This window comes from Anopheles coustani, chromosome 2 (assembly GCF_943734705.1).
Source record: "Anopheles coustani chromosome 2, idAnoCousDA_361_x.2, whole genome shotgun sequence".
In the NCBI taxonomy this organism is placed as follows: Eukaryota; Metazoa; Arthropoda; class Insecta; order Diptera; family Culicidae; genus Anopheles; species Anopheles coustani.
The window spans coordinates 6,577,007-6,600,330 of NC_071289.1; the positions used below are offsets into that span (position 1 = coordinate 6,577,007).

The 23,324-nt window shown below is 44.8% G+C and overlaps 5 protein-coding genes across 5 annotated transcripts; 2 read left to right on the plus strand and 3 right to left on the minus strand.

Annotated features, from left to right (window-relative positions):
- Positions 1 to 1,252: 1,252 nt before the first annotated feature.
- Positions 1,253 to 4,890, minus strand: LOC131266122 (prolyl endopeptidase). The gene is made up of 7 exons (XM_058268490.1): positions 4,512 to 4,890; positions 3,877 to 4,240; positions 3,391 to 3,804; positions 3,142 to 3,301; positions 2,381 to 3,069; positions 2,081 to 2,293; positions 1,253 to 1,996 (listed from the first exon to the last, which is right to left on the minus strand). Exons 1-7 carry the CDS (start codon positions 4,600 to 4,602, stop codon positions 1,600 to 1,602), a joined length of 2,328 nt encoding a protein of 775 aa, XP_058124473.1. The 5' UTR covers positions 4,603 to 4,890; the 3' UTR covers positions 1,253 to 1,599.
- An 87-nt stretch (positions 4,891 to 4,977) lies between these two features.
- On the plus strand, positions 4,978 to 7,268 carry LOC131266123 (tRNA-dihydrouridine(47) synthase [NAD(P)(+)]-like). Its single transcript, XM_058268491.1, has 4 exons — positions 4,978 to 5,127; positions 5,195 to 5,709; positions 5,781 to 7,005; positions 7,073 to 7,268. The coding sequence occupies exons 1-4, from the start codon at positions 5,096 to 5,098 to the stop codon at positions 7,140 to 7,142; spliced, it is 1,842 nt and encodes a 613-aa protein (XP_058124474.1). The 5' UTR covers positions 4,978 to 5,095; the 3' UTR covers positions 7,143 to 7,268.
- Positions 7,269 to 7,318: 50 nt separating this feature from the next.
- LOC131266132 (fructose-1,6-bisphosphatase 1) lies at positions 7,319 to 10,109 on the minus strand. Its single transcript, XM_058268499.1, has 4 exons — positions 9,910 to 10,109; positions 8,424 to 8,613; positions 8,106 to 8,357; positions 7,319 to 8,034 (listed from the first exon to the last, which is right to left on the minus strand). Exons 2-4 carry the CDS (start codon positions 8,597 to 8,599, stop codon positions 7,452 to 7,454), a joined length of 1,011 nt encoding a protein of 336 aa, XP_058124482.1. The 5' UTR covers positions 8,600 to 8,613; positions 9,910 to 10,109; the 3' UTR covers positions 7,319 to 7,451.
- Positions 10,110 to 10,781: 672 nt separating this feature from the next.
- On the minus strand, positions 10,782 to 16,743 carry LOC131266121 (vacuolar protein sorting-associated protein 41 homolog). The gene is made up of 9 exons (XM_058268489.1): positions 16,629 to 16,743; positions 16,272 to 16,563; positions 16,002 to 16,200; positions 15,779 to 15,933; positions 15,513 to 15,702; positions 15,309 to 15,449; positions 12,241 to 12,711; positions 11,383 to 12,179; positions 10,782 to 11,300 (listed from the first exon to the last, which is right to left on the minus strand). Exons 2-9 carry the CDS (start codon positions 16,525 to 16,527, stop codon positions 11,161 to 11,163), a joined length of 2,349 nt encoding a protein of 782 aa, XP_058124472.1. The 5' UTR covers positions 16,528 to 16,563; positions 16,629 to 16,743; the 3' UTR covers positions 10,782 to 11,160.
- LOC131266127 (beta-1,3-galactosyltransferase 6) lies at positions 13,640 to 15,208 on the plus strand. The gene has a single exon (XM_058268495.1). The coding sequence runs from the start codon at positions 13,741 to 13,743 to the stop codon at positions 14,938 to 14,940; it is 1,200 nt and encodes a 399-aa protein (XP_058124478.1). The 5' UTR covers positions 13,640 to 13,740; the 3' UTR covers positions 14,941 to 15,208.
- Positions 16,744 to 23,324: the final 6,581 nt, after the last annotated feature.

Here is a 23,324-nt window from a genome sequence, read left to right on the forward strand (position 1 = left end):
TTTTTCGTTTTTCATTTGAATATGTCTTAATTCTTGTTTAGTTGAATGAAGCTGAAATCTTGGAGGTCCGTTAACGGTGAAAATATGTGTTCGTTCCTCTTTTTCACCTCTGCCACTTAAAGTAAACCAAACTAATCAAAAGCAGAAAATGATGCGAGAACAGAAATAAAACAAATGGACAAACCGAATGGGGGAAAACATTTAGACGACCAATAATAGGCAATAGTTTTTCTCAACCTTCCAGCAGTGAGACTGTTTGGAGAGGATCGTAATACCCAACAAGTGGAAACTGGCAATGCAAGCGTAACTGACCTTTAAACACGAAAGTACGCGTCAGCGTTGCTGTTGTCGCCCATTTCGGCCAATATGTTTAACCCTCCGAAAGAACGTGCCCAATCTGGAGCAAAGCTACGGGGCTACCCGCCCATACTCACTCCTCAAACTGGCCACTGAAAGCAGCTCAATATACAGACATTCATTTTTTCATTTACATCATCATCGTTCAAGCCATATACAGCCCGTATAAGAATACAGTTTAAAATAGTTCACTATGTATGTATGACCGGAACCGGATTGTCAGACATGGAGATGCCTCGGGAGGATGGAAGTTGCGAAAAGCACGGGAAACACACAATAAAAAGACAAACACCTAGTAATCAAGCAAAGTAAAACAAACAAAAAAAGGAAAATTATACACACAAATCATATATGAACTGAATGCAACAATCGGAGTTGAGGACGGAAGACAAATGCGTGTAATTACAAGAATTTCCAATGGCGATTCGAAATATACCGAAAAAAAAAACTATCGATATTTCGTGGGGATGTGTTCTGATTAATTGTGCTTCAACTAACATTTTATTTCTGGTTTTAATGGTGTCGGGTTGTTAGCTTTGTTCGTTCATTTTGTTAATATTCCCAGCATCATTTTCCGATCTGTTATTTTTCACATTTTCTCATAATCGTAGAATGATTTTGTTCTTTTTCATTGCAGACGCACCTGTAGCCGTAGCTGTATAGATAGTAAATTAACTAATTTTCCGTGGTAGTCTTAGCAAAAGTTTTTCATTTATTTATTTGTTGGTTTTAGTTGATTCAAATTCATTTGTAAAAAAAAGTTGGATAATTTGGATCAGAGGGACATAGTCATACTTTTTACTCATGGATAATGGTGCAATATATAGCAAATATATATACATAAATATGGTGTCACACATTTCATTTAAAAACATACAAAGACGAACACTTTTTTCAAACATTTCATTGTAAACAATTTGTTTATTTTGCGCATAAACCATAGGCGAATGTAATTAATAGCTTTAAAAGGAAGCATCACGTAGCCTGCCAATGCTCGAGCATCCGCCGCATGCTACAAAATGTGATTGCTGAACGAAGGGATACTATTTCCGAAATTAACATTTCCCGCCATTTTCTCGTAGGACTCCTCTTTCCCATAAAATGGGCGATACTGAATGCAAGCTTACACACAACACACACATTCACACAATACGTTTTTTAATCTCCTATACTGTATTTGACTCGAGCGCAGGAGTGGATCGTTATCCGGGATTGTTTGTTTCCTTTCGAAGTTTTGTTGAATTAGAACGACAACTTCAGCCCGAGCGTTTTGTACATGAACGTCAGGATGTCGGTCGCTTCTTCGATTTTCTTCGCCGTCGGTTTACCCATGCCATGGCCAGCCTTGCTGTAGACGCGCAACAACAGCGGGTTCTTTTGGTGTTCGCAGTCTTTCACGGCCTGATGAAGGGCCGCCATGAACTTGAGCGAGTGAAGCGGACTAACGCGATCGTCGTGGTCGGCGGTCAGCACGAGCGTCGCCGGATACTGTTCCTTCTCGGTGGTGGGCGTGCGCACATTGTGCAGTGGCGAGTAGCGCAGCAGATTCTCGAAGTGGTCCTTCTCGTTGAGATCGCCGTAATCGGACACCCAGGCACGTCCTATCGTGAACTTGTGGAAGCGCAACATATCCATTACACTGTATGGGGAGATGGAGAGATACATCGTAGTACACCATGGCGATAAGAAACAGCCTACTCAGAGATCACGCACAAACACTTACCCAACTTGCGCGATGGCAGCACCGAAAAGATCTGGCCGTTGGTTGATACACGCACCCACGAGCAGGCCTCCGTTTGAACCACCCTGGATGGCGATCTTTTCATGGCGCGTGTACTCATGCTCCACCAGAAACTGAGCGGCATACTGGAAGTCGTCGAACACGTTCTGTTTCTTCAGAAGCCGACCAGCATTATGCCATCTTTCACCGTATTCTCTGATGCATAAGAAAAAAAAACAGCATGAAATGGAGTCGTATCAGCAAACGAACATTGTCGTTGTATCTTCACGATAACACACTTACCCTCCACCACGAATGTTCGGGTACGCGAGAATTCCATCGAACGAATCGATAAACACCAGTCCCGTGATGCTAAACGACGGCTGCACGCAGATATTGAATCCTCCATAACCGTACAGCAGACACGGTTTGTGTTCCTTTGTGTCCTGTCGGCGCTGCACTATAAACATCGGGATCTTTTCGCCATCCTTGCTGTGGTAGAACACCTGCTCCACCGTGTACTGGCTGTTATCGAAGTCCTCGATCTTTACCTCACGGAAGATGGTCGGTTTCATTACCGCTTCGGCGGATCCTTCCTTCGACTCCTCCTTGGCGGCGCCACTACCCTCAAAGTCATAGTGGTAGATGATACCGGGTGTCAGGAAGGAAACGAAGTGATAGAAAATTTCCGAGTACTTCTTCTTCCCGCTGAACCCAACCACGGTACCGATGTCGAGCGGAAACTTGGACACGAACGCGCCATCGGCTAGGCTGTGCACCTGGAGCAGCGACTTCACGTCATCGATGTACCCGAGCACGATCCGATCCTTGTTGACGCACGTCGTCCAATCGAGCACATTCTTCGGATGCTCGGCGACGAGCGTTTTCCAGTGCTCCATGGCCGGCTGGTCAAAGTCAATGTTCACGATCCGATAGTTCGGGGCGCCCTTGTTCGTGCGGAACGAGAAAATGCTACCCTCGTTGGTAACGTACTGTAATAAGAGGGAACAGGAATAAAATTAAACCATCGCTAGAGTTTGCCCTCATGCGTGTTCTTCACTTACATCGTAGTCACTATCGAACTCGGTGACCACCTTGACAAAGTCGAGCTTCGATTCAAGGTTGCCAGCCTTCTCCAGGTTGCTAAAGTACAGCAGCATATCCTTGCAACCCTTCATGATGAAAAGCATCAGATACTTGCCACAATCCGAAACCTCCGGCATCCTAAAAAAACGAACGATGAAATATATCGAAGAACCGAGTGATGCTGTTCAGACATGTTAAAATTAATAAACCGTTTTGCTACTACTTACAATCGCCACGATGGCTCTTCGGGAAACTCCGCGATCAGCACGTCCTTGTCCTGGGATTCGCCAACCCGATGGTAGTACAGCTTTTGATTTTCATTCGCCGCCGTCTCGGAACCGTCCGCCTTCCCATCGACGGCCGGGTAGCGCGCGTAAAAGAAACCCTTGTGGTCCTTCGTCCAGGAGGCCGTCACGAACTTGGTGTGCTCGATAGTTTCCGGGAAGTCCTCGCCGGTCTCGACGTTGCGGATCTTCAGCTTGGTCCAATCGGAACCGCTCTGACTGAGTCCGTACGCGTACAGCTGGCCATCGTCCGAGAAGCGCGACCCGACGAGCGCAATCGTACCATCGGTGGACAGCGTGTTCGGATCGAGAAACACTCTCGGTTCACCGTCAAGCTTATCCTGGACGTAAAGGACACTGAAACATTGGAGTGTTTAGAAGGCTAAAATATTGGTCTTTAGAACTCGGTAGAGGTCGTGTAATACTCACTCCTGATTCTGCAGCCCCGTGTTCATGAAGAAGAAATATTTATTGCCGTGCTTGAAGGGGCACGAGTACTTCGGGTAGTTCCACCGTTTCCGCAGCTTCTCATTCAGCTTCTTCCACTCCGGGCACGTATCGAGAAAAGGTTTCGATATTTCATTCTGCTTCTCGACGTACGCCTGAGTTTCCTCCGCATCCGGATCCTCCAGCCAACGGTAAGGATCGGCGATCTTTACGCCATGGAACTCGTCCACCACCGACTCATCACGGCGCGCCTCCGGATAGTTGAACCGGGTTGCTTCGGACGAGGCTGCTTCGGGCATAGCAAGGCGACCGTACTTAGTTCTCCGGAAAACGCTGGTAATGGGCCCTTTGAGAAAGGAAAGAAAAAACTTTCACTTTCTTTGATTTATTTTCTTATCAGCTAGAAAGTGAACCATTCTGTTTTTTCACATCCAACAAAGCAACCGACCGGAAAGCCGGTCGATCAATCAATAACAACAAAACGTAACGTTAAAGCACTACAAAACGCGCGTAGTCTTGAGACCTACAGACCTAGTTCTTACGTGGAACACGTAAGTACCGTTGCACCGAGTTTTCAGACTCCCGCCTTTCCCCCCCACCTTGCCACCAATACCTACCGCTCTGTTTAGCAGCTGCTAGCGCCGATGAAGCTTGTTTCGTAAGGACGATTCTACAGCTACGTACAATCAGTGGGCCCAAACTGTGCATACACTTGTTATTTTCCGATGGTTCAAACAAAACTTCCCTGTGATCTTTTCAGTAGATCAGAATGATCAGCACCCGCTTTTCAACGACTTGACTAGAGAACAGCGAACGCGCGCGCAATACGCCAAATCATACACTGAAATGCTCTAAAAGAAGAATCGCCGCTTATCGCGATAAGAGGTTGTTTGATGTGGCGATTTAAAGCCGATGGGTTCACCGCACGGATGTCTTCTATGTACCGAAGCGGCAAGAAGTGATAAAGTTTATTAAAATGACTTTCAAGATTGCAATTGTACTGAAGTCCGGACCAAAGTACCTGGGCATACGAAGGTAGCGGTGTACTAGAGTAAAGTGACAGTTTTCGGCTTGACGTAAAGCACGTGCTCAACAAACGTCAAATATCAAATTGATAACAAATCTCACTAGTCGGTCTCGTTGCTAAGTTAGTTCAGTTAAATTACCGAATTTAGGGAAGCAAAAGTCTATCTACGTAAAAATGGATGATGGAATATGTCATATAAAGGCAGAGTAAGTAAATAAGGCCACGGTGAAATGGATACATCTTGGATTAACAGTATACTATCCACTGCAAAAGGTACCTCATTCCTCGTGTCGTCGTTGAGAAGCCGGTGGAATCGGCAGAAAACCCCACTAATGGTGGAAACGAAATCCTAGCTGCCGAAGCAAAGGAGAATGAAACCAGTGAACCTCCGGAAAAAAGGGGCCGTTTCGATGAGCATCCAGACGGGCGGAAACGACACGACAAAAAGAAAAAGAACCGTGGGCAGAACAAAGCGCGCCAACTACCTTTCAAGCAGGACGATGCACTGAGACTTTGCAAATCGCTGCTGGATGGCAACATACCCGAAGGCGAGGGGAAAAAGTGCCAAAACGCAAACTGTCGGTTTTCGCACGACGTGGATAAGTTCCTCCAGCTGAAGCCAAAGGACATCGACGGCAAGTGCTACATCTACTCGACTAAAGGGTACTGTAACTTTGGCGTTACGTGCCGCTTCGCCGGGGGACACCTGGACGAAAACAATCGTAATGTATATCCACCCGACTATAAGGCGGACAATTCGATGCTCGTTTCGACGTGGCTTAGCACAGGTAAGTAGGATGGAAATGATTGATGTGTGGTTTGTTCGTAGTTTTTAATGTGCGCCAACTATCGTCCACAGATCTACAACATATTTTGCGCAAGAAGAAATATGATTTCTCCAAATCCACCAAGATTGTCAAAAAATTTGAGAAGCTACAGCAGGACGAAAAACCCGATAAGTCGAAATCTGACGAACAAGCAGCAAATGGGGACGAAGAGAATGCGGAAGAACCGAAGGAGGAAAGCAAACCAACGGGACCTGTAACCGACGAAGATCTCATTAAGCTTCGTAGTGCGGAACGGAAGCACATTGATTTTCGAGACAAGCTCTATCTAAGCCCACTTACAACCGTGGGAAATCTACCTTTTAGGAGGATCTGCAAGGAGTATGGCGTCGATATAACGTGTGGTGAGATGGCCTGTGCCATCCCTATCATAAACGGTGCGACGCAAGAGTGGGCCCTCACCAAACGACACGCAAGTGAAGACCTCTTCGGAGTGCAACTGTGCGGCCACAAGCCCCAGCTGGTAACGTACGCGGCCCAGATCATCGCTGAAAAAGCCGACATCGATTTTATCGATCTTAACATCGGTTGTCCGATCGATTTGATCTTCAACCAGGGTGGAGGCAGTGCTCTACTGCGCCGCCAGAACGTACTCCAAGTGATGGTGCAGAGCTGCTCGAGGGTTCTCGCGGACTACGGGAAGGAGTTCACCGTTAAAACGCGCATGGGCATCTACAACAACAAGCTCATCGCACACGAGATCGTACCGAAGTTTGAAGAATGGGGTGCCAGTTTAATAACGATACATGGCCGCACGAAGGAACAGCGTTACACCAAGCGGGCCGACTGGGAATACCTCCAACGATGTGCCGCGCAGGCCACCTCCGTGCCGGTCTACGGCAATGGTGACATTTTCTGCTACAACGATTACGAGCACATCCGCGAGAAGTGTCCCAACATTTCGGGCGTCATGGTGGGACGTGGGGCGCTCATCAAACCGTGGCTCTTCCGCGAGATCAAGGAACGGAAGAACCTCGACCCGTCCAGCAGCGAGCGGTTTGACATGTTGAAACGCTACGTAAACTACGGCCTGGAGCACTGGGGAAGCGATACGAAGGGAGTGGAAAACACGCGTCGTTTCCTGCTCGAATGGCAGTCGTTCCTTTACCGGTACGTGCCGTACGGTCTACTCGAGCGGCCACCGCAGCGTATCAATGAACGTCCGGAAGGGTACCGTGGTCGGGACGACCTGGAGACTCTGATGGCATCACCTAACTGCAATGATTGGGTTAAGCTAAGGTAAGATTCGGAACGCATGTAACTGTGTATAGAGCTCAATCAAAGTAAACCTTTTTCTTTCGTATAGTGAAATGCTGCTTGGTCCCGTACCGGATGGGTTCAATTTCGTCCCAAAACATAAAGCTAATGCCTACTAAAGACGGACCGACGGTGTAGAAAAGGTAAGCAGACTTTCTCAAACCTTAAAAAGTTTCCAACACACCGTGAAACCAAACATGTTGTTTATGTAAATAAATTAATGACAAAATGTTGACTAACTAGAAACGGATAGAGAGGAAATATTTCCGTTAATATTTTTCTGTTTAACATTAAAAAATATCACACCCGTTTCTATAAGTTAATTGAAATTATATTGCACCTTGGGTGTCACATTTGTCATCAAAACAGAACAAACACAACTTTTGAATGGAAAAAAGAATCGTCTTTCAAGCTTTCAAATGGCGAGCCTACTTAATGTAGCTAAGCGCCTCCTCAACGTCCAACTTCGATCCGAGGTAGATGGGGCAGCGCTGGTGGATGGACGTTGGCACCACGTCCAATATCTGTTTGTCCTTGCCCGCATACGCCTTTCCGCCGGCCTGCGTCACCAGGTACGCCATCGGGTTGCACTCGTACAGTAGGCGCAGCTTGCCGTTCTTGGACGCCGCCGTAGCCGGATAGATGAAAATACCGCCGTACTTGATCGTACGGTGCACATCGGCCACCATACTACCGACGTACCGGGCACCGTACGGCTTGCCCTTGGTCGGGTCTTTCTTTGCCTGCACGTACTCGAGCACCGACGAGTCCCAGGTGGACGCGTAGCCCTCGTTGATGGAATAAATGTTGCCCCGCTCCGGAATGCGCATGTTGTAGTCGGTCAGCACGAACTCACCGATGGATGGGTCGTACATGAAGCCGTGTACTCCCTGCCCCAAGCTGATCACAATCATCGTGGCCGATCCGTACAGGGCGTACCCGGCGGCGACGATCTTGTTACCCGGCTGCAGAGCATCCGCCAGCGAAGGTTCCGCTGCTTCATTCACTTGCCTTTTTTCAATATGGAAACAATTTGGTTGATAAGAACGGATTCAACGCTCACTCATTGCGTTTACACTCACTTGGTAATGGAAAAGATGGAACCGATCGACACCAGGCAGTCGATGTTGGACGAGCCGTCGAGTGGATCGAACGACACAACATACTTGCCCCGCTTGTCCGTCTCGATCTCGATCACGTTATCGTTCTCCTCCGACACGAGCAGGCAGGTGGTGTACGATGATCGCAGCATGTTGATGAAGATTTCATTCGACAGCACATCAAGCTTCTTCACCTGTTCACCCTGAACGTTTGTATCACCGGAGATTCCTTGCCTGTAAAGTGAACCAACATTAGAACAGGATTGGTTCAACCGGGTGAAAGTACGCTTCGATACTTACAGCTTGGCGATGCCAGCCTTTCGCACGGCGGAACTTATCGCCTTGATGGCCGTCTGGATACAGTTAAGCAGCTGGGACAGATCGCCGGTAGCTTGTTTGTACTTTTTCTGCTCCTGCAGCACGAAGCGCGTCAGCGTCATGCAATTGGAGTCGAATGCGGGCCCCTGCTGGGTCATGATTTGGACTGTTGCTGCGCAGCGTTTGGTAGAGAATTGGTATTAATGGTTTGTGGATGGATCGTGTAGTACCATGCATTGGATGCAACAGTGCTTGAAAACCATGCCGGTAGTATAAACACTACTAGACCTCTTAGGTACTACATTTCAGAAGGTTGCATATTGATTTAATTTAAAAAAGTAGGCGTAAAGATCGGTTGAGTTAAACGATAGAACACCATGCTCAATCATCTAAAGGCATTAGATTTATTGTTGGACAATAGGAATTAGGAAAGTGTGCTGAAAGAGTGATTTACAGAGAAACAGGAAAAATCATGCTCTCTATGCGGCAGTAAAATAATGTATTCAAAATATTTTACGTACGATTGGACATCGTTCGAGCAGTTACAAGCTTATTGTAGAGAGCTTAATAAGGAAGACCTTTCCAGATACACTACTCTCGGTGATAGACTAGGCAGTGATAAGGACTATTATTATTTGTGTGTAATTTATACCATTAATAAGGGATTTAATCCTACACTGAGCTATAAGTACCTCTTCAACTCAAATCGTTTACACTACCGAGAGATGATGAGACCGAGGGTCGATCGCGGGCCCCCAATGATAATGATAGAGATGATACTTTATCAATGGTGGCTCTTGCCAAGATAAGGACGCGAGTACAGCATTTTTCCTTTCCCTTCTTGCTCCCTATCGTGACGTGGTGGTTTTCACATGGTGACATGGTGCAAAAAGAAGCTCACACATTCGCGTAGTCGCGGGTTTTTAGGGGTCATCGGGCGGGCGGTCAAAGTCAAGCACACAGGCACTGGCGTGTGTTGCCATTCGGGGGTTGTTTTGGTAAAGCCAAAGCGTGATACTTTTATTCCTGTTTTGCGGCAAATCAAATACGTAAGTGTGATAGGAACTGAAACCGTTCGCCACAATTTTGTGGTGGCTAAAAATAATCCAATACCAAAACATGTTTGCGCCATGTGCCATTGGAATATGTGTTTCGTGAGGCGTGAGAATGAAACAACAAAATCTTTAATGAAAGTAAAAAACAACTAAAACAACAAATCCAATTTTAGAATAAAGGTAATCGTAACCATAGGAATAGCTGATCAATTTTTACTTTGAATGAACATGGATATGGAAGTTTTCTTCCACCGTAAGCATCTCGTATTCCCTCATACGACATAGCTTAGCGTCTTTATCACCTATCAGAAGTTAGGTAATGTTAAGCTACCTTCACTTTTCTATTTTGACCTCCCTTGGAGAACCTGTTGAAAACAGAACGGTTCCAATCTTGACGTAACTATCTCGCTTACCTGCTGATGATGTGGAACGAAAAACTGATCGAACTCGAACCTCCTGACACGATCGAGATTAGCGGCAAGAGAAAGTGTTTAGGATCTTGCTTGATGCTGGTCACACACACGCACACTGATCTTTCCGGCGTGGCTTTCCTTTCGCTAAGCGATGCGCGTCTTCGCGGCTCCACTGGTGCTGATCGACTAAAGTCAAGACGGTATGTTTTTCGGGCGAATGCGCCCGAGATGCGGGAACCACCACACACAGCTACATAGCGAGCGAAAGGTTTCCTTATGCTGGTAGGGGTGTGTTCGATGTTTTGGCGTGTTTTTAAAGATTACGCGGTGATGGCGGACACTTGCACAGGGGACCCTTCACGGGACTCTTGGAAGGGTTTGGGGGGCCCGGTTTGATGCAGCCACATGATGCTAATAACTCACACGTTCGTCGAATGCTTATCACACCTACCACCATTATTACGGGGATGCTACATTATCGCCTTAAAATAGAAAAAAATGTGGTCGTTTCTAGGGCCGAGCCTCCCAATATCGCTTAACGCATACATACAGTTGGGTTGACTTTTATTCTACTACTTTTCCTGATCCGGATTTGAGAGTAGATTGAACGTATTCGATTGTAGACGATGCGATAAGGTTTAACATCGATCATAGTGACCGCGTGGTTGGAAACAAAATAAAAAGATCTAAAGGTACGATAATACGTTAGGCTGCAGGTCAGGCTGTCGTCTTTTAAATTTGCCCAATTTAAACGAGATAAGCGTAGCGATAAAAGGAGCGCCAATTTGCTTGTCTATCTCTGCAATAACCCGATTTTTCTTTCATCTCCTAAAGCAAATAACGTAAACACGCGGACAGTGGTTCGTCTTTAGAGTGCTTTTAAAAAATAGTATTTTACACTAAACCGTTTTATTTTGATAATATTTGTTAGCTAGTACTACGGGGCCTGGTTCGTTAAGCAGCAGCCTATTTTCTTGATTGCATTCCTATACTGCATACTAACTGTATAAATGATACTTAATTTTTTTGATTTTTGGCTTTAAAAAAAAGTACAACCCACGAGTTGTGAGTTATGCACAATGATAAAAAAAAACTGAACGAATCCTTCGGACTGAACAGATCCAACGGAAGCAGCAAGCCAACACACCATATCGCGCTCGGGGACGCTCCGTGGGATTTAATGTGGTTTCGTTTCGTCAATTGTGTTTAGCAAAATTGGTCCGTCCTTCGCCTCCCTTGGTTGTCCGATGCTTACGAAACCGCCGCGGGTGGCTTTCCCATTTTTTTCGAATTACAAACTATACAAAATTCGAGGTTGTACTTGTCGAGGAGACAATTTTCGTGGAAGTAGTGTCTACAGTTGAACATCACAATATCCGCACGCATGTTATCTGTAAGGAATTGAGGTTGAGATCGTGTGGTGTTAAAATGTACATATTTGGTGTGTAACCGTATTGAGTTCATTCTAGTTACCTTTATTAACGATGATGTCTCTTCGACACACGCCACAAAGGTGGTCGTCCGAAACAGACAAAGCGCCCTGCTGCACCCGTACCAAGTGCTCATGCATATCGAAGTAATCGGAGGCGAGTATCTCGTTGCAGCCTTCCTGTATCGACACCTGAAGGCTGTATCCGCACAGCATTTTGATGATCGCTTCCTTCAGCCCTTCGATCTCCTGCCCAGGTTGAATTTTGTTCACCAGCAGCTCCGGGTCAATAAAGCCGGCGATGCTGTTGAGCAGCTTCGTCATTACGTGCGGCTTATCGACAGACTCGTTGATCAAATCGTTCCACAGATCCATGTCGTCGTGATCTTTGCAGAAATCGATCGCCATCTGAATGTTCTTCAGATTGTGCAGTATGATGCTAAGCGCTTCCCGTGTACTTCCCATCTTATCCAGCAGGTATACCATCTCTGGATAGAAGAGAAGCTTCTGACAGATGTCGTATGCTTCCTGAATTGGGTAGTTATTCGAGCGCTTGAGGAACGGCAGTAGCTTGTCCGGTTCGTACCGGGCGTACAGATTCACCAGTCGCCAGTGGAATTTATCGCTACTGTCCACCTTATCGTACGCATCCAGGAAACGGTATAGATACTGTTCGTGCTGTTCCAGCTCACGCACGACATCTTCGGGCGGAATTTTGTCCTTCAGCAGCATTGCAATCGCACGTTCACTGTCGAGCTCGATCAGCTGCACGATGGAATCCTTAATCATGCCGTAGAGATTGTACGTTGTGATCAGCTCGAACACGTCCTTGTGTTGCAATCTACAAAACATGAAAAAGTAGTTATTAAAAATGAACCAACTAATACGAATAGAATACTTACTTGAGATACATCGTTAGTGCCAATTCAAAGTCCTTTTCGTGCGTGTACAGTATAGCAAGTGCTTCCAACAGAATATTAGCATCCTTCTTGTTAAAATGATCGTTTATGGCATTGATGACGGCCTTCGTTTTGTAAAGGTGGGGTGGCCATTCCTTAACCAGACGCAGAAACCCGCTCGGGTCAAGCTGCAGATACTCGTACAGGACCATTTCGTATACGTGCGGATTGAGCTTACACTCGTCCGATACCGGGATGTAGCTGCTGACCGACCGTAGTTGCTTTACCTTCACGAACTTGTAAACCTCCTCCTCCCATAGCTGTTTGTCGTTGCCAAAGACACGTGTGCACAGTCGAGCTGCCTCATCAAATTGCTGCAGCGATAGTAGATGATCCAAATAAAGTCGCGCCACGGTAATGAGCGAATATTTTCCACCATGTTTCGATATCACCTCCATCGCTTGTTCAAATTTGCTGTGGAATACCGTAATAAGATTAGATGTGATGTTACCAATAAATATAGTGTCTTTGTCAAAATACGTTGTAAGAAATTTTGCTTAATTTTTTCACATTTTACTTTTTCAAATTCCCAAATTAAAGTTCTTATAAGAATACAGTCGGACGTCGATTATCCGGGGCCGGATTAACCGGGGGGCGGATTATCCGGGGGTCTTGCAACTGACAACTGCACAACCGGGCTTAAATGTTTCCATGAATATTAGGTTGGTTCACAACATTTTGTAGCAATAATGTGTCAAATAAATTTTCTCTGATCGAAAATAGCAATAAAAATACCATAGGAAAATAATTCAAACATTTTTTATGATTAAGCAACTAACTGGAACTGGTCAAAAGTGAACTAGCCGAGACTCAAACCAGGTATTATAAACGGATTTTAGTATATGTTCGATTATCCGTGGAATTCGGTTATCCGGGGACCTCTCGGTCCCGACACCCCCGGATAATCGACGTTCACCTGTATTAACACGTTGCGTACCAAGCGTTTTAGCACACTTTTTAGTACATTTTTTGAAATTACAATTTGTTTATAATATTTGTTAAACCGATTGTTTTCGAAGGCCAAGCAAAAACTTAGCCTCCCAAAAAATTTATATAAAATATTATAATAATTTTTATGTTGCATTTTCATTTATTTATGGGTCAAAAACTTTGTTGTACTAAAACTGCTGTCACCCATATTTGGGTGACGCGGTACGCAACGTGTTAAAAATGAAATTAGAAATAAAGTTTTCAAAAAGCAACTGACTGAAATATTTCAACCATGCACCTGTTTTGTTTACACCTGCATTCGTCTGAAATGTTTCGTACGTCAGATGATTGTCAATTGTCAAAACATAAATATGACATCTTCAAAACGAACAATTTTTGTGGCCGTCGTGAAGATGAAGAGTGATTGTAAATAGAGAAATTATTGTACTTTATTTGTTCTTCTGGGACAAATTAAAGAACAGCTAAAGAATAGAGGCCAAGAGGAAATATCGAATGTCACTACGAAGAACCATGGCGCTCACTAGGTACCATCTGCACAAACGGAGCTGTGTCGGCATCGTGCCACTAGTTTGTGCCTTCCTGTGTGGAGTGCTTCTTACGGCCCTTGTAGCCAACACCAAACCTGCTTGTGCCCCTCTGGGACGGCTGTACGACCCAGAGAATTCCTACTTCCTGCTGCTGCTTATTGTAACAGCACCAGAAAACTTTGAACGACGCACGACTATCCGTGAAACTTATCTGAACCTGCGGCCCCGCATGATCAATGAAAGCTACCAGGAAGAAGTTATACATATTCCCACGTTCAACGAGCATGGCCACCTACAGCACGAATCGGTCCAAACGCAGCGCCAACTGCTTGATAACTATCGAGCGTGGCTCGAAAAGCCCGTGAAAAATATTAAGGTGATCAACTTCAAAATTAAACCACTTTTCACGATTGGTCTGCTAGGACAACCGAAAAACATACGCCGCGCAATCTACGAAGAGCAGCGTGTATTCGGCGACATTCTGGAGCTGGAAGACTTGCAAGATTCGTATGCCAACCTGACCGCAAAGGTGGTTGAGAGTATGAAGAAAATTGACGCCAAGTACGACTTTCGCTATCTCGCTAAGCTGGACGATGATACGTACGTCAAGCTGGATCTTTTGGCGGAGGATTTGATGAGCTACTACGAAAAGTTACACCGCACCAAGCGGCATCCACCAAAACAACCTTCTACCGATAGCGGTACTCCGTTGGAGCTCTACTGGGGTTACTTCCGTGGTGCAGCGTCGATTAAGAAGCAAGGGGTGTGGCAGGAACATGATTACTCACTCTGCGATCGCTATGGACCGTACGCACTTGGCGGTGGTTACGTACTCTCGAAGGGTTTAGTGTCGTTTATCGCCTCCTATGCAGATCGATTGAGTTTGTACAAAAGCGAAGATATTTCGATGGGTTCGTGGTTGGCACCATTCCGAAACATCCACCGTAGGCACGACGTCCGTTTCGATACGGCATGGAAGGCACGTACTTGCAAGAACTATCATCTTCTGCTGCACAAACGAACCGCGCAACATATGCGGGAGCTCTACGCCGGGGAGATGTGTTCGAGGGAGGAAGGCGTTTCGGAGGGGTCGAATCCCCAACCGAAGGAGTACTTTTACGATTGGACCCAACCACCGAGCTCGTGCTGTAAAACGGGTGTCTAAAGCACACACTACACCAGTAAGATAATAGTGAGAGAAATGCAGCCTAATGTGATTGATAATATTTGGTGGTGTTAATCAAGCGCAAAAAAATAGACACACACAAAATATCAACTACTATAGTTAAGCTAGTGAGTGACGGGCAGGAAGAAAAAAAATATCCCTGTGACCAAATGCAAGCAACTGAAACGTACGGCAACTTTCATACACACCCAGCATTAGCACCCATACTGGGATGTTGATTTAATACTAGAGAAATAAATTATTTGTACCAAAACTGAATTGCAATTCTTATCAAAAACTCGATTCAAATCCCATTCAACGAAATCCCCGGAAAGAACTGATACTTTACGGAATCATGTACAACTTACCCATGTTCAATGAGCCACTGTACGCGGTCATCAGTTTCGTACAGATTGGCAACCACGACGTCTTTTGGAGAAACGATAAAATACTGGTTTTCGTCGATCAAACAATCCAGATGGTAATCATCACATTTGTATTCTTCATAGCTGAAAGGATATTATCGAAATCAGTCCCTGGTTTTGACTGTAAAATGGCTTCAAGTTTCTTACCCACGCATTGACAGGCTGTCGGTGCAGATTTCGATGTAATCGCTCGCATTATACTGCAGCACACAGAGTATTGGCCGTAGTGCTTTGTTCGTCTCCGAATCGCGTTCCTTCGAGTAGCCAAGCACGACTAGTTGGACCGTTTCTAAGGGCGCAATGCCGCAGATGTAAAAATCGGTCTGGAATGTGGACACTGCAAAAAAATAGTAGTTTAAGATATGCACGCTTCATCTACCGGCTCAATTCCGAGAGTGACTTCGATAACTTACTTGGATCTACTATGTGCACGGGAAGGTTTCGGGTCGACACCTCGATTGCATTGCGTTTGCGTATCACACATATTCGCACGGTATCGACCCAACCGATGAGCAGCGTCGTAGGGTTGGACCAATTCAAATTACACCGATAGTCGGTTAGTTTTCCCCTAAAATGAAAATTTTTTTAGATTAATCTCGTGCTACCGACGTTGTTCAACCGTATAAAAGCACTTACTCTTTTGGTTCTTCCCATTGGATAAACCCTAGTGAGCATTTTTCGTTCAAATCGTAGACGTGAATTCCTAGCGAACTTGCCCAAGCTACGAACTGACCATTCCATTTAATAGCTGTTACCTGACCCTCAGAATCGCTCAGGACTGTCGATTTGAGACCCTTCAAAAAGGTTTTTTCATAGAGCACCAACTTGTTATCTCCTGCAAGTAACAAGTATAAAAACAAATGTGTTACTCATGACCGCTTTTCTCTGATAACAATATGGTCGAACCTATGATAAATTTCCGACCAGCCCCGGAGCGGTGATGTTGAGGATCCAGCTCGACTGCTTTGATAATTTTTCCGGTGCTAAGCGTTTGATTGTTCTCGTTTGTGTACAATCCGCTAATAACTACCTTGCCGTCGTCGGAGCATGTCGCTATATGCTCGCCTTTACTATCGACCGAAATTTTGTTCACCGATAGAATATGTGCATTTTCCTTAATGTTTATGATGGTATGCACACAGTTTCCCTGGTGGTCGAGCATATGAATCCTTCCCCAATGCGTGCCTAGGCAGAGAAACTGTAATAAGTACAAACCAAAAATTAGTGACAATCTTTAAACATTTGATTTCTCCACACACTCACTCTTGGGTGAACTGCTATGCAGCTGATTGCTTCCTCGCTGAGTATATTTTTTATGTCATTCGATAACCGCACGTATTTAAGCTTTGGCTCAACATCATCCTCCGTTAAGCTGCAGGATTCAGCTGATTCAGGATCGTGCTAATGAGAAGGGGGAGGAGTGTCATGAGCATATAAAACACTGCCAAACCAAATCAAGGTCTTTGCGTGCGATTCTTTCTGCTGCAGCTTACCGAATCAACCATTTCGGCCACACACTTAATATTTCAATGGTGGGTTTGATTTTGGCTTGGTTCACAATCTAGCCTGCTCGGTGGAAATATTGTGCTAAAAAACGACGAGGAACAGGATACGGACAGAACAGACTTTGGAGTCAACCAAACACGAAAACAATGAGTAAGAAAGTTCTGCAAAACAAGTTTGTTGTTGACAAAACTTCGCCTCTTGACAGCTGACTCAGATTGCATGTTTTGATTTAAAGCAGTGTTGCCAATCAGCGACTCTGCTAGAGAGATGATGAATTTAAAAATTTATACGTTGGCATACATTTTCATTTATTTTACTTTACCATAGTGTGAAGTATTCCTACATGGGAAACATACAGGCCAGTACTAGTCAAGTTAATGTGTCATGAGTATGAAGAAATATCCAGCACCTTTTTTCATTTACACTGATGATTTTATTCAATAAGCTGTAAACAAAAAGATTTCTGTTTGGTGCTTCATGAAGTACCATACATTTACAGTTCATCAATCAAACAATCCCATCATATCGGAGATCTCAACGTGTTAAATGAAACTTTAGAAATAAAGACCATCGGAAAATACAATTGTACAATTTCACGCATCCTAAAGTTTTTCTCAAAAGAAAATATATTCGACCTTTTGTATAGTTCAAGAGCATTGCACGCATGGATAGTTGCTCCAGCAGAGGGTGAAAAGTTAACCTTGTAAAACATTTATTCTTTACAAAACAAAACAATAACAATACTCATCAGCTGCTATCAGTTTTCAGTCGCAGCGAAGCGATCACAAGTCGCAATCGAACTACTACAAAATGCCTATGCAAACTAACACGCTCAATGTGACTTTAAATCGTCCGGGAGGGAGTTTACGTGCATTGCAAATTATAGTTACACCTATGTATGTGATCACCTACGTCAAAGTGAATGTTTAGAATCCGTTCGAAACACTTATGCTCGCTTATCAAGGCGAGAAGCTTTGCATTAGGCTCCAAAGTGCAAAAGTACTTTTGAACAATATATGTGTTCGAGACTTTCTCGATTCCAAATTGAAATTATTCCCTACTCATGTTCATGAAATGAAAGCCAGTTGTACTCTGTAGTTTATGCTACTTAAGTTAAGAAATGAGTGAGGATTAATGCTTCTGTAGACAACGGGCCAGTTGACGAAGACCATCTTTAAATCATACGATGGATGTGCATTATTATTATATTCAAATACAACAAAAACACTCCTGTGCAATTCTAACCGTTACTATACGAAGCCTCGCCTAGGAAGTTCGTCTGTTTCTGCGCTTGATCATCTGGGTTGAGCGTGACGTTGTTTGATGCCGTCGGTTGTTTGGGCTAGAATCAGCTGTAACGGCCGCAATAGCCGCATAGCAATGACGATAGGGTCTTCTGGTTGTTTCAGATTTCGTCTAACCATCAGGCGGTTACCAGATACCGGCCATCTCCATCGTGTGGCGTGGTCATGCTGGTAAAGAAACACGCCGTCCGAGGCGTCCTCGCGAACGAACTTGACCTTAGCAACGGTAACAAACGCACCACCATTGCTGTTTTGTTATGGTTTTACGGCATTCAGTCGTGTTTCGATCGGCTTATCAGTTAGATTGCTGTTTGGGACGTTGAGATTCCTGATTCGTCTTTGTTATGACACGATTGCAATTTTCGGCACATCACCCGATACTTGGAACACGCGCTAACGGCTCATCCACCTGCACTTGTTGAGACTAATAATACAGCTGATATGAACCTGTATGAATGAAATGTCCTGATGTAAGTATGTAAGAAATTTCGGTTTAAAATAGATGGAGTGTCGTGGCCACGTCTGCTATGATCGGCATAGCGATATATCCCCTGACGCGATCTTGTTGTTGACGATCCTTGAACTTGAAAATGTATGCTGTTCTTTTTGTTTGGTTCTCTCTTCTCTCGCGAACTAGAACGAGAGCAATGTGTTTGTTTATTTTCTCTCACCCGGCATGTCTACCGGTGTATCGTCGTTTGGTTGTTCCAAATAGTTGAATAAAAGCAATAGGACACCTGTCGAAACATTGATGACCCAGAATGTTAATTGCTTATTGATTTTTAAAGATAAAAGTTAACAGTTGAAATTGTTAAGCTTCTTTCGTATCCGTCTCACTTCTACCTTCAGCAGTCAACGTATGATGCAAAATCATATGATTCCGATGTTCTTGATTGCATGAGGAATATGTTGTTGACTCTCGCGAGAAGAGAAAGAGAGGCGCACATTTCAAGAGAAGAACAGCGAGTCATGCGTGCTGGTGTGCGAAAACGTACCGCGCGCATATTTTCATAGAAACCCGCGTTCCGATTGGATATCGCGTAGTGGTCTGACATCGGTCCACCGCTCCCCGCTTGTGCACTCCTTTTCCGCGAGGTTCCCCCTCTCCCACCTCCAGTCCACCGACGGTTGTCAAGAAGCGTTTTGTTTGGTTTTTACGTCATGCGGTGGAATGATGAAAGTTCAACGCGAGCGGTAACGTCACGGCCCGGGGATACCTTTTTGTGCCGGTCCGGAGTTTTCCATAAGAGCAGCGTAGAGTGCATCTTACATTTTGGACAGGACATTTTGTAGTGTCGGCGATAGTGTCGATTGCACCGGCCTTCTCGAGGTTACGGTTTTGTACCGTGTGCAGGGTGTTCCCTCACCTTGAAGGGTCCGCATGGCTTGGCCATTGATTGATCCAAAGAGAGGGGCAGTTTTGTTGAACGAATGATTCATGTGATGTAGGGCTATGCGTGGTGATATACACCACCAGGGGGCAAAAGGATCCATTGAAATTAGTGGAAGTAGAATAGTTTGGTAGAATTATATTTAAAACATTCATTTAAAGGTTTTTCCGTTTTTTTGTTAGTAGAAAAGATTACAAAGAACCTAGTTCATAGGTAAGAAAAATAGTTTTCACGAGGTGCATTTATCCATATTTTCCCTTTGCTTGCCGACGCGCGTCTGTTTCTCTCCAGTCCTCATCATCACGGGAATATCGTATGATTTTTTCGTTTTCGTGCTTTCTCGCTTTCTCCCCCGGCAAAGCAAACGTGTGTATGCATCAGCGCACCTTGTCTTACTCGTAGCTTCCTCTGCACGATGACTTCTCGCTCGCTCTATGCGCGTCTGGCGTTAGCTGGAACGAGAGAAATTTGCGTTACGATATGTATCGGGTTTTCGGAACACGGATGACGACGACCGTTGCAAAATCAGCAGATTTTAGTTCGCAGTGTGGCACTTGGAAAAAAGTGTTCAACTCCAGCGGAAGCATTTTCTTTGCTGCGGCACGCGCTCCACACAATTCGCGGCATCAATTGTACCAAGAGAATACAGGGAATAGTTAGAAAAGTCGCGATCCTTACGCTGTACACCACGAGGCGTAAATATATTTTCAAGGATTTTACTAGGATACAGAAAATATCCAAAAGAAAGTTGCACGAGAGAACGGTTTACTGCGCTATATTGAACCAGTGAATAAATTCACCTTTGCGTCGGGGCAGGTGAAAAATTGTTTGCAAAAGTAGGCGACGACAGCAGTGTGATTGAACAGTTTAAACCAGCAAAAAAGAGAATCTACCAAACGGAACTGACTAAAACTGATTGCGGTGTGAAAATATTACCATATCAATCAATACCTCCGCGCCAGTGAATATATAAACTAACTGCTTCCAGCCCATTCTTGTACGGCCAGTGGAAAACAATAGTGACGCACACGGTAAGTGAGTTCGCTATGGAGTGTTGCACTATTTTATTACACCTTTGACTAGATAGTGGAAATCGATTTTCTCAAAGGTGTGTCTATGGCTGTGTGGGCCATTGATTAAATTAATATGACGATTTGCATTGTTGCGGAATAGCGGCGAATCAATAAATGTCTGACGGTGAATGTTAATTGCAATAGAGTCAACTTAAATCCTATTGCATACGACGAAATGCATTACGTGAACGTGGAGTAAAACGCTTGTTAGTGCAAAAATAGCCCTCTTCCATTGATCGATTGGTTGACCAAAGCGCGCTATGAACCGTGAATGCAGCTACTAGCTGGGAAAATTGAACGGTTTGGTAAATCGGATATATCTCGGAGAGGAGGCTCCTTTTGTTTTGAGGTCTTTGAACTCACTTTTCAAACCATCACCTTCCAGCGAAGTGGATGGAACAGTTCCCCGGCGCAACACACCGCACAGCAGAACGGGATTCGGATGGTTCCCGCGGACACAGTTAGCGGAAAGTCGAGCCGAGCGAGGAACGAAAGAGTTTTGCAAATTGTAATTAGTTCAACCAAGCCCTCGTGGAAGGGTTAAGTGTGTTTTTTCCTCTGCTCGTCTTTTCCTACGTTCTACTTTACTTCGTACAGTGACAGAGCGAAAACAACAATGGATGCATAAAATGCAGCTTGCATTTAAAAAAAAGCGTGTGTTCTTGAAAAGTGAACTCCACGTTGCCATAAGTCTCTAGAACATGGATTTTTAATTTATTTCTTTCGATTTTAACAGCACTTTTCGGCAGGTTGTTCCTAGGCTGGCCGGAAAAGCATTTACCATAACTGGGTCTAGAAAAGTTACGAATATAGGGAGAAAAGATATACTGGCAGTACATCGTTTGATCAACTTTCACTTTCACCTTTTTGCATCTCGCTGACGTTTTCTATTTTTTTGGGTTTTAATTTGTAGCCGATCATTATCATAGCGCCAAAACTTTAGTTTAATTTGGTTTTTTGAGTTATTAGATTTTTGTGCATCCCAAATGAAAATCTCGCCCTGATGGGTTCTGCTACTGTTGGTTGGTTTGTGCAAGGCACCGAAAACATTTCAGGTTTTATAATCAGAAATTTTTTATTTTTAGGCTGTTGTGAAACCATTTGTCGGCAGAGGGGCTGCTATGTGATTTCAATAATAAGTCAGACAGCTCCACGGGAACAGTTCTTTTTTACGAGGTTGGTTAAGTACCTTCTGAGCTTCCTACTATTTCCTGATCAGCAATTTCCCATTCTGATAATGCAACATGCAACGCAGAAAATACATGGACACGGCAAGTCGCTACCAAAACAAAGCTCCACCGGACAGAAACATTGGGATCACGCTGCCCGTTGGAAACAACCACGAATAGCGGTGGGTCGTATTTTATGTGAAGACCTTGGCCGACCTGATGTTGCATCATCGCCACCAACACCAATCACGAGATGGGTCATACGGGAGTATCGTTGTGATTGCGCCGTCCTGGGTGCGAACGATCGAATCACAGAACGGTTGCGTGCTACTAGCGCCTTTCCAATGAAGCCATCCTATCAACGCAATCATTATCAGGCACCCTCCGGCAATGACGGGACCAGGGTGCTGGAGTTGCGGGTGCACGAAAATGCACCGATCGAACACGCGGTTGGCCAGCGCGCAAAGCACGACGAGCACGAAGGCTCTCAAACTCGTCGGATGTGCATTTGAGCCGATCCGGTACGATCACCATGCGGTGCAAATCGTGTGATCTTAACCAACATTCACTGATCGATCGCGAGAATGTCATACGAGATCAACGGGTTTCCTGGCACTTTCATATTCCATTGCTCCGGTTCTCGATGGATGTAGAGCAGCAGAGAAGTAGAACCATACAACGCATTTGTAGCATTACGATTAGATCTACGATTTGTGCGTTTGAGATTACGAACAATTAGCTGATGAAAAATGCCGCATGTTAACGTAATCGGTATCGATTATTGATTATGCATATATCGGTAACGGTAACCCATACATTTTTTCTATTTTGTGGAACATTTTTACATCAGGGCTTACAAACAACCCTGTTTCTGACATAAATTTATGTCAATGATCGATGTTGTAATAGAAGAATTCAGTGTGCTATAAATTTTAAAGTAAAACATTCAAAGAATCACTTTTTGGAGCACATGGACCATTCCTCCAGAGTTCCCGTTCTCTCAGTGCCCTGGGAAGATGCTGAAAAGACAAACACCAGAAGAAACATATTAGGAAGGAGAAAGAAGGGCATCGTTAGAGGCTTGCGTAAAAGGAAAAATAACACACGATCACTTGCGTGTGCGTGATTCTTGCGATAAGAAAGGACAGCGTAAAAGGACAGAACTCGAAACGCACGTGAACGTTTCGGGGGCTCCATGATGTCCCGAGGGTCCCCCCACTAACACAAATGCATGCAAACCCTTCGAAAAAGGGCCTTGGGTCCGTTCCCTGGCCCAAACACCATCATAAGTACAAGCTCGGCATCACCGGTGGAAGTTAGTTGGAAGCCAGGTTTCAGCACGATCGGTTCCTGAGTTGATCTCCGGACCTGCCTAACGTAGCATAACGTCACAAGTGTAAGTGGTAGCGTAATTCCATAAGGATTTGAGTTTCCTAGGTGACAAGGGGTTGATACGTACGAAGGCTCTTGACTTGGAAGTCATCTTGGTTGCACTTTAGCGTGGCACCCGTGGTTG

Excerpts from the sequence above, each read along its gene's own strand:
- LOC131266122 (XM_058268490.1), bottom strand. The coding sequence starts at position 4,602 with ATGCACAGTTTGGGCCCACTGATTGTACGTAGCTGTAGAATCGTCCTT. Across the intron at positions 3,302-3,390 it reads GAAGAGCCATCGTGGCGATT|GATGCCGGAGGTTTCGGATT; the intron begins GTAAGTAGTAGC and ends TCGTTTTTTTAG. Across the intron at positions 3,070-3,141 it reads AGTTCGATAGTGACTACGAT|TACGTTACCAACGAGGGTAG; the intron begins GTAAGTGAAGAA and ends CTCTTATTACAG.
- LOC131266123 (XM_058268491.1), top strand. The coding sequence starts at position 5,096 with ATGGATGATGGAATATGTCATATAAAGGCAGA. Across the intron at positions 5,710-5,780 it reads TTCGACGTGGCTTAGCACAG|ATCTACAACATATTTTGCGC; the intron begins GTAAGTAGGATG and ends TATCGTCCACAG. Across the intron at positions 7,006-7,072 it reads AATGATTGGGTTAAGCTAAG|TGAAATGCTGCTTGGTCCCG; the intron begins GTAAGATTCGGA and ends TCTTTCGTATAG.
- LOC131266132 (XM_058268499.1), bottom strand. The coding sequence starts at position 8,599 with ATGACCCAGCAGGGGCCCGCATTCGACTCCAATTGCATGACGCTGACG. Across the intron at positions 8,358-8,423 it reads AAGGCTGGCATCGCCAAGCT|GCAAGGAATCTCCGGTGATA; the intron begins GTAAGTATCGAA and ends TTCACTTTACAG. Across the intron at positions 8,035-8,105 it reads TCCATCTTTTCCATTACCAA|GCAAGTGAATGAAGCAGCGG; the intron begins GTGAGTGTAAAC and ends TATTGAAAAAAG.
- LOC131266127 (XM_058268495.1), top strand. The coding sequence starts at position 13,741 with ATGTCACTACGAAGAACCATGGCGCTCACTAGGTACCATCTGCACAAA.
- LOC131266121 (XM_058268489.1), bottom strand. The coding sequence starts at position 16,527 with ATGCTCGACCACCAGGGAAACTGTGTGCATACCATCATAAACATTAAG. Across the intron at positions 15,934-16,001 it reads CAATGGGAAGAACCAAAAGA|GGGAAAACTAACCGACTATC; the intron begins GTAAGTGCTTTT and ends TTTTCATTTTAG. Across the intron at positions 12,180-12,240 it reads GCACTAACGATGTATCTCAA|ATTGCAACACAAGGACGTGT; the intron begins GTAAGTATTCTA and ends CATGTTTTGTAG.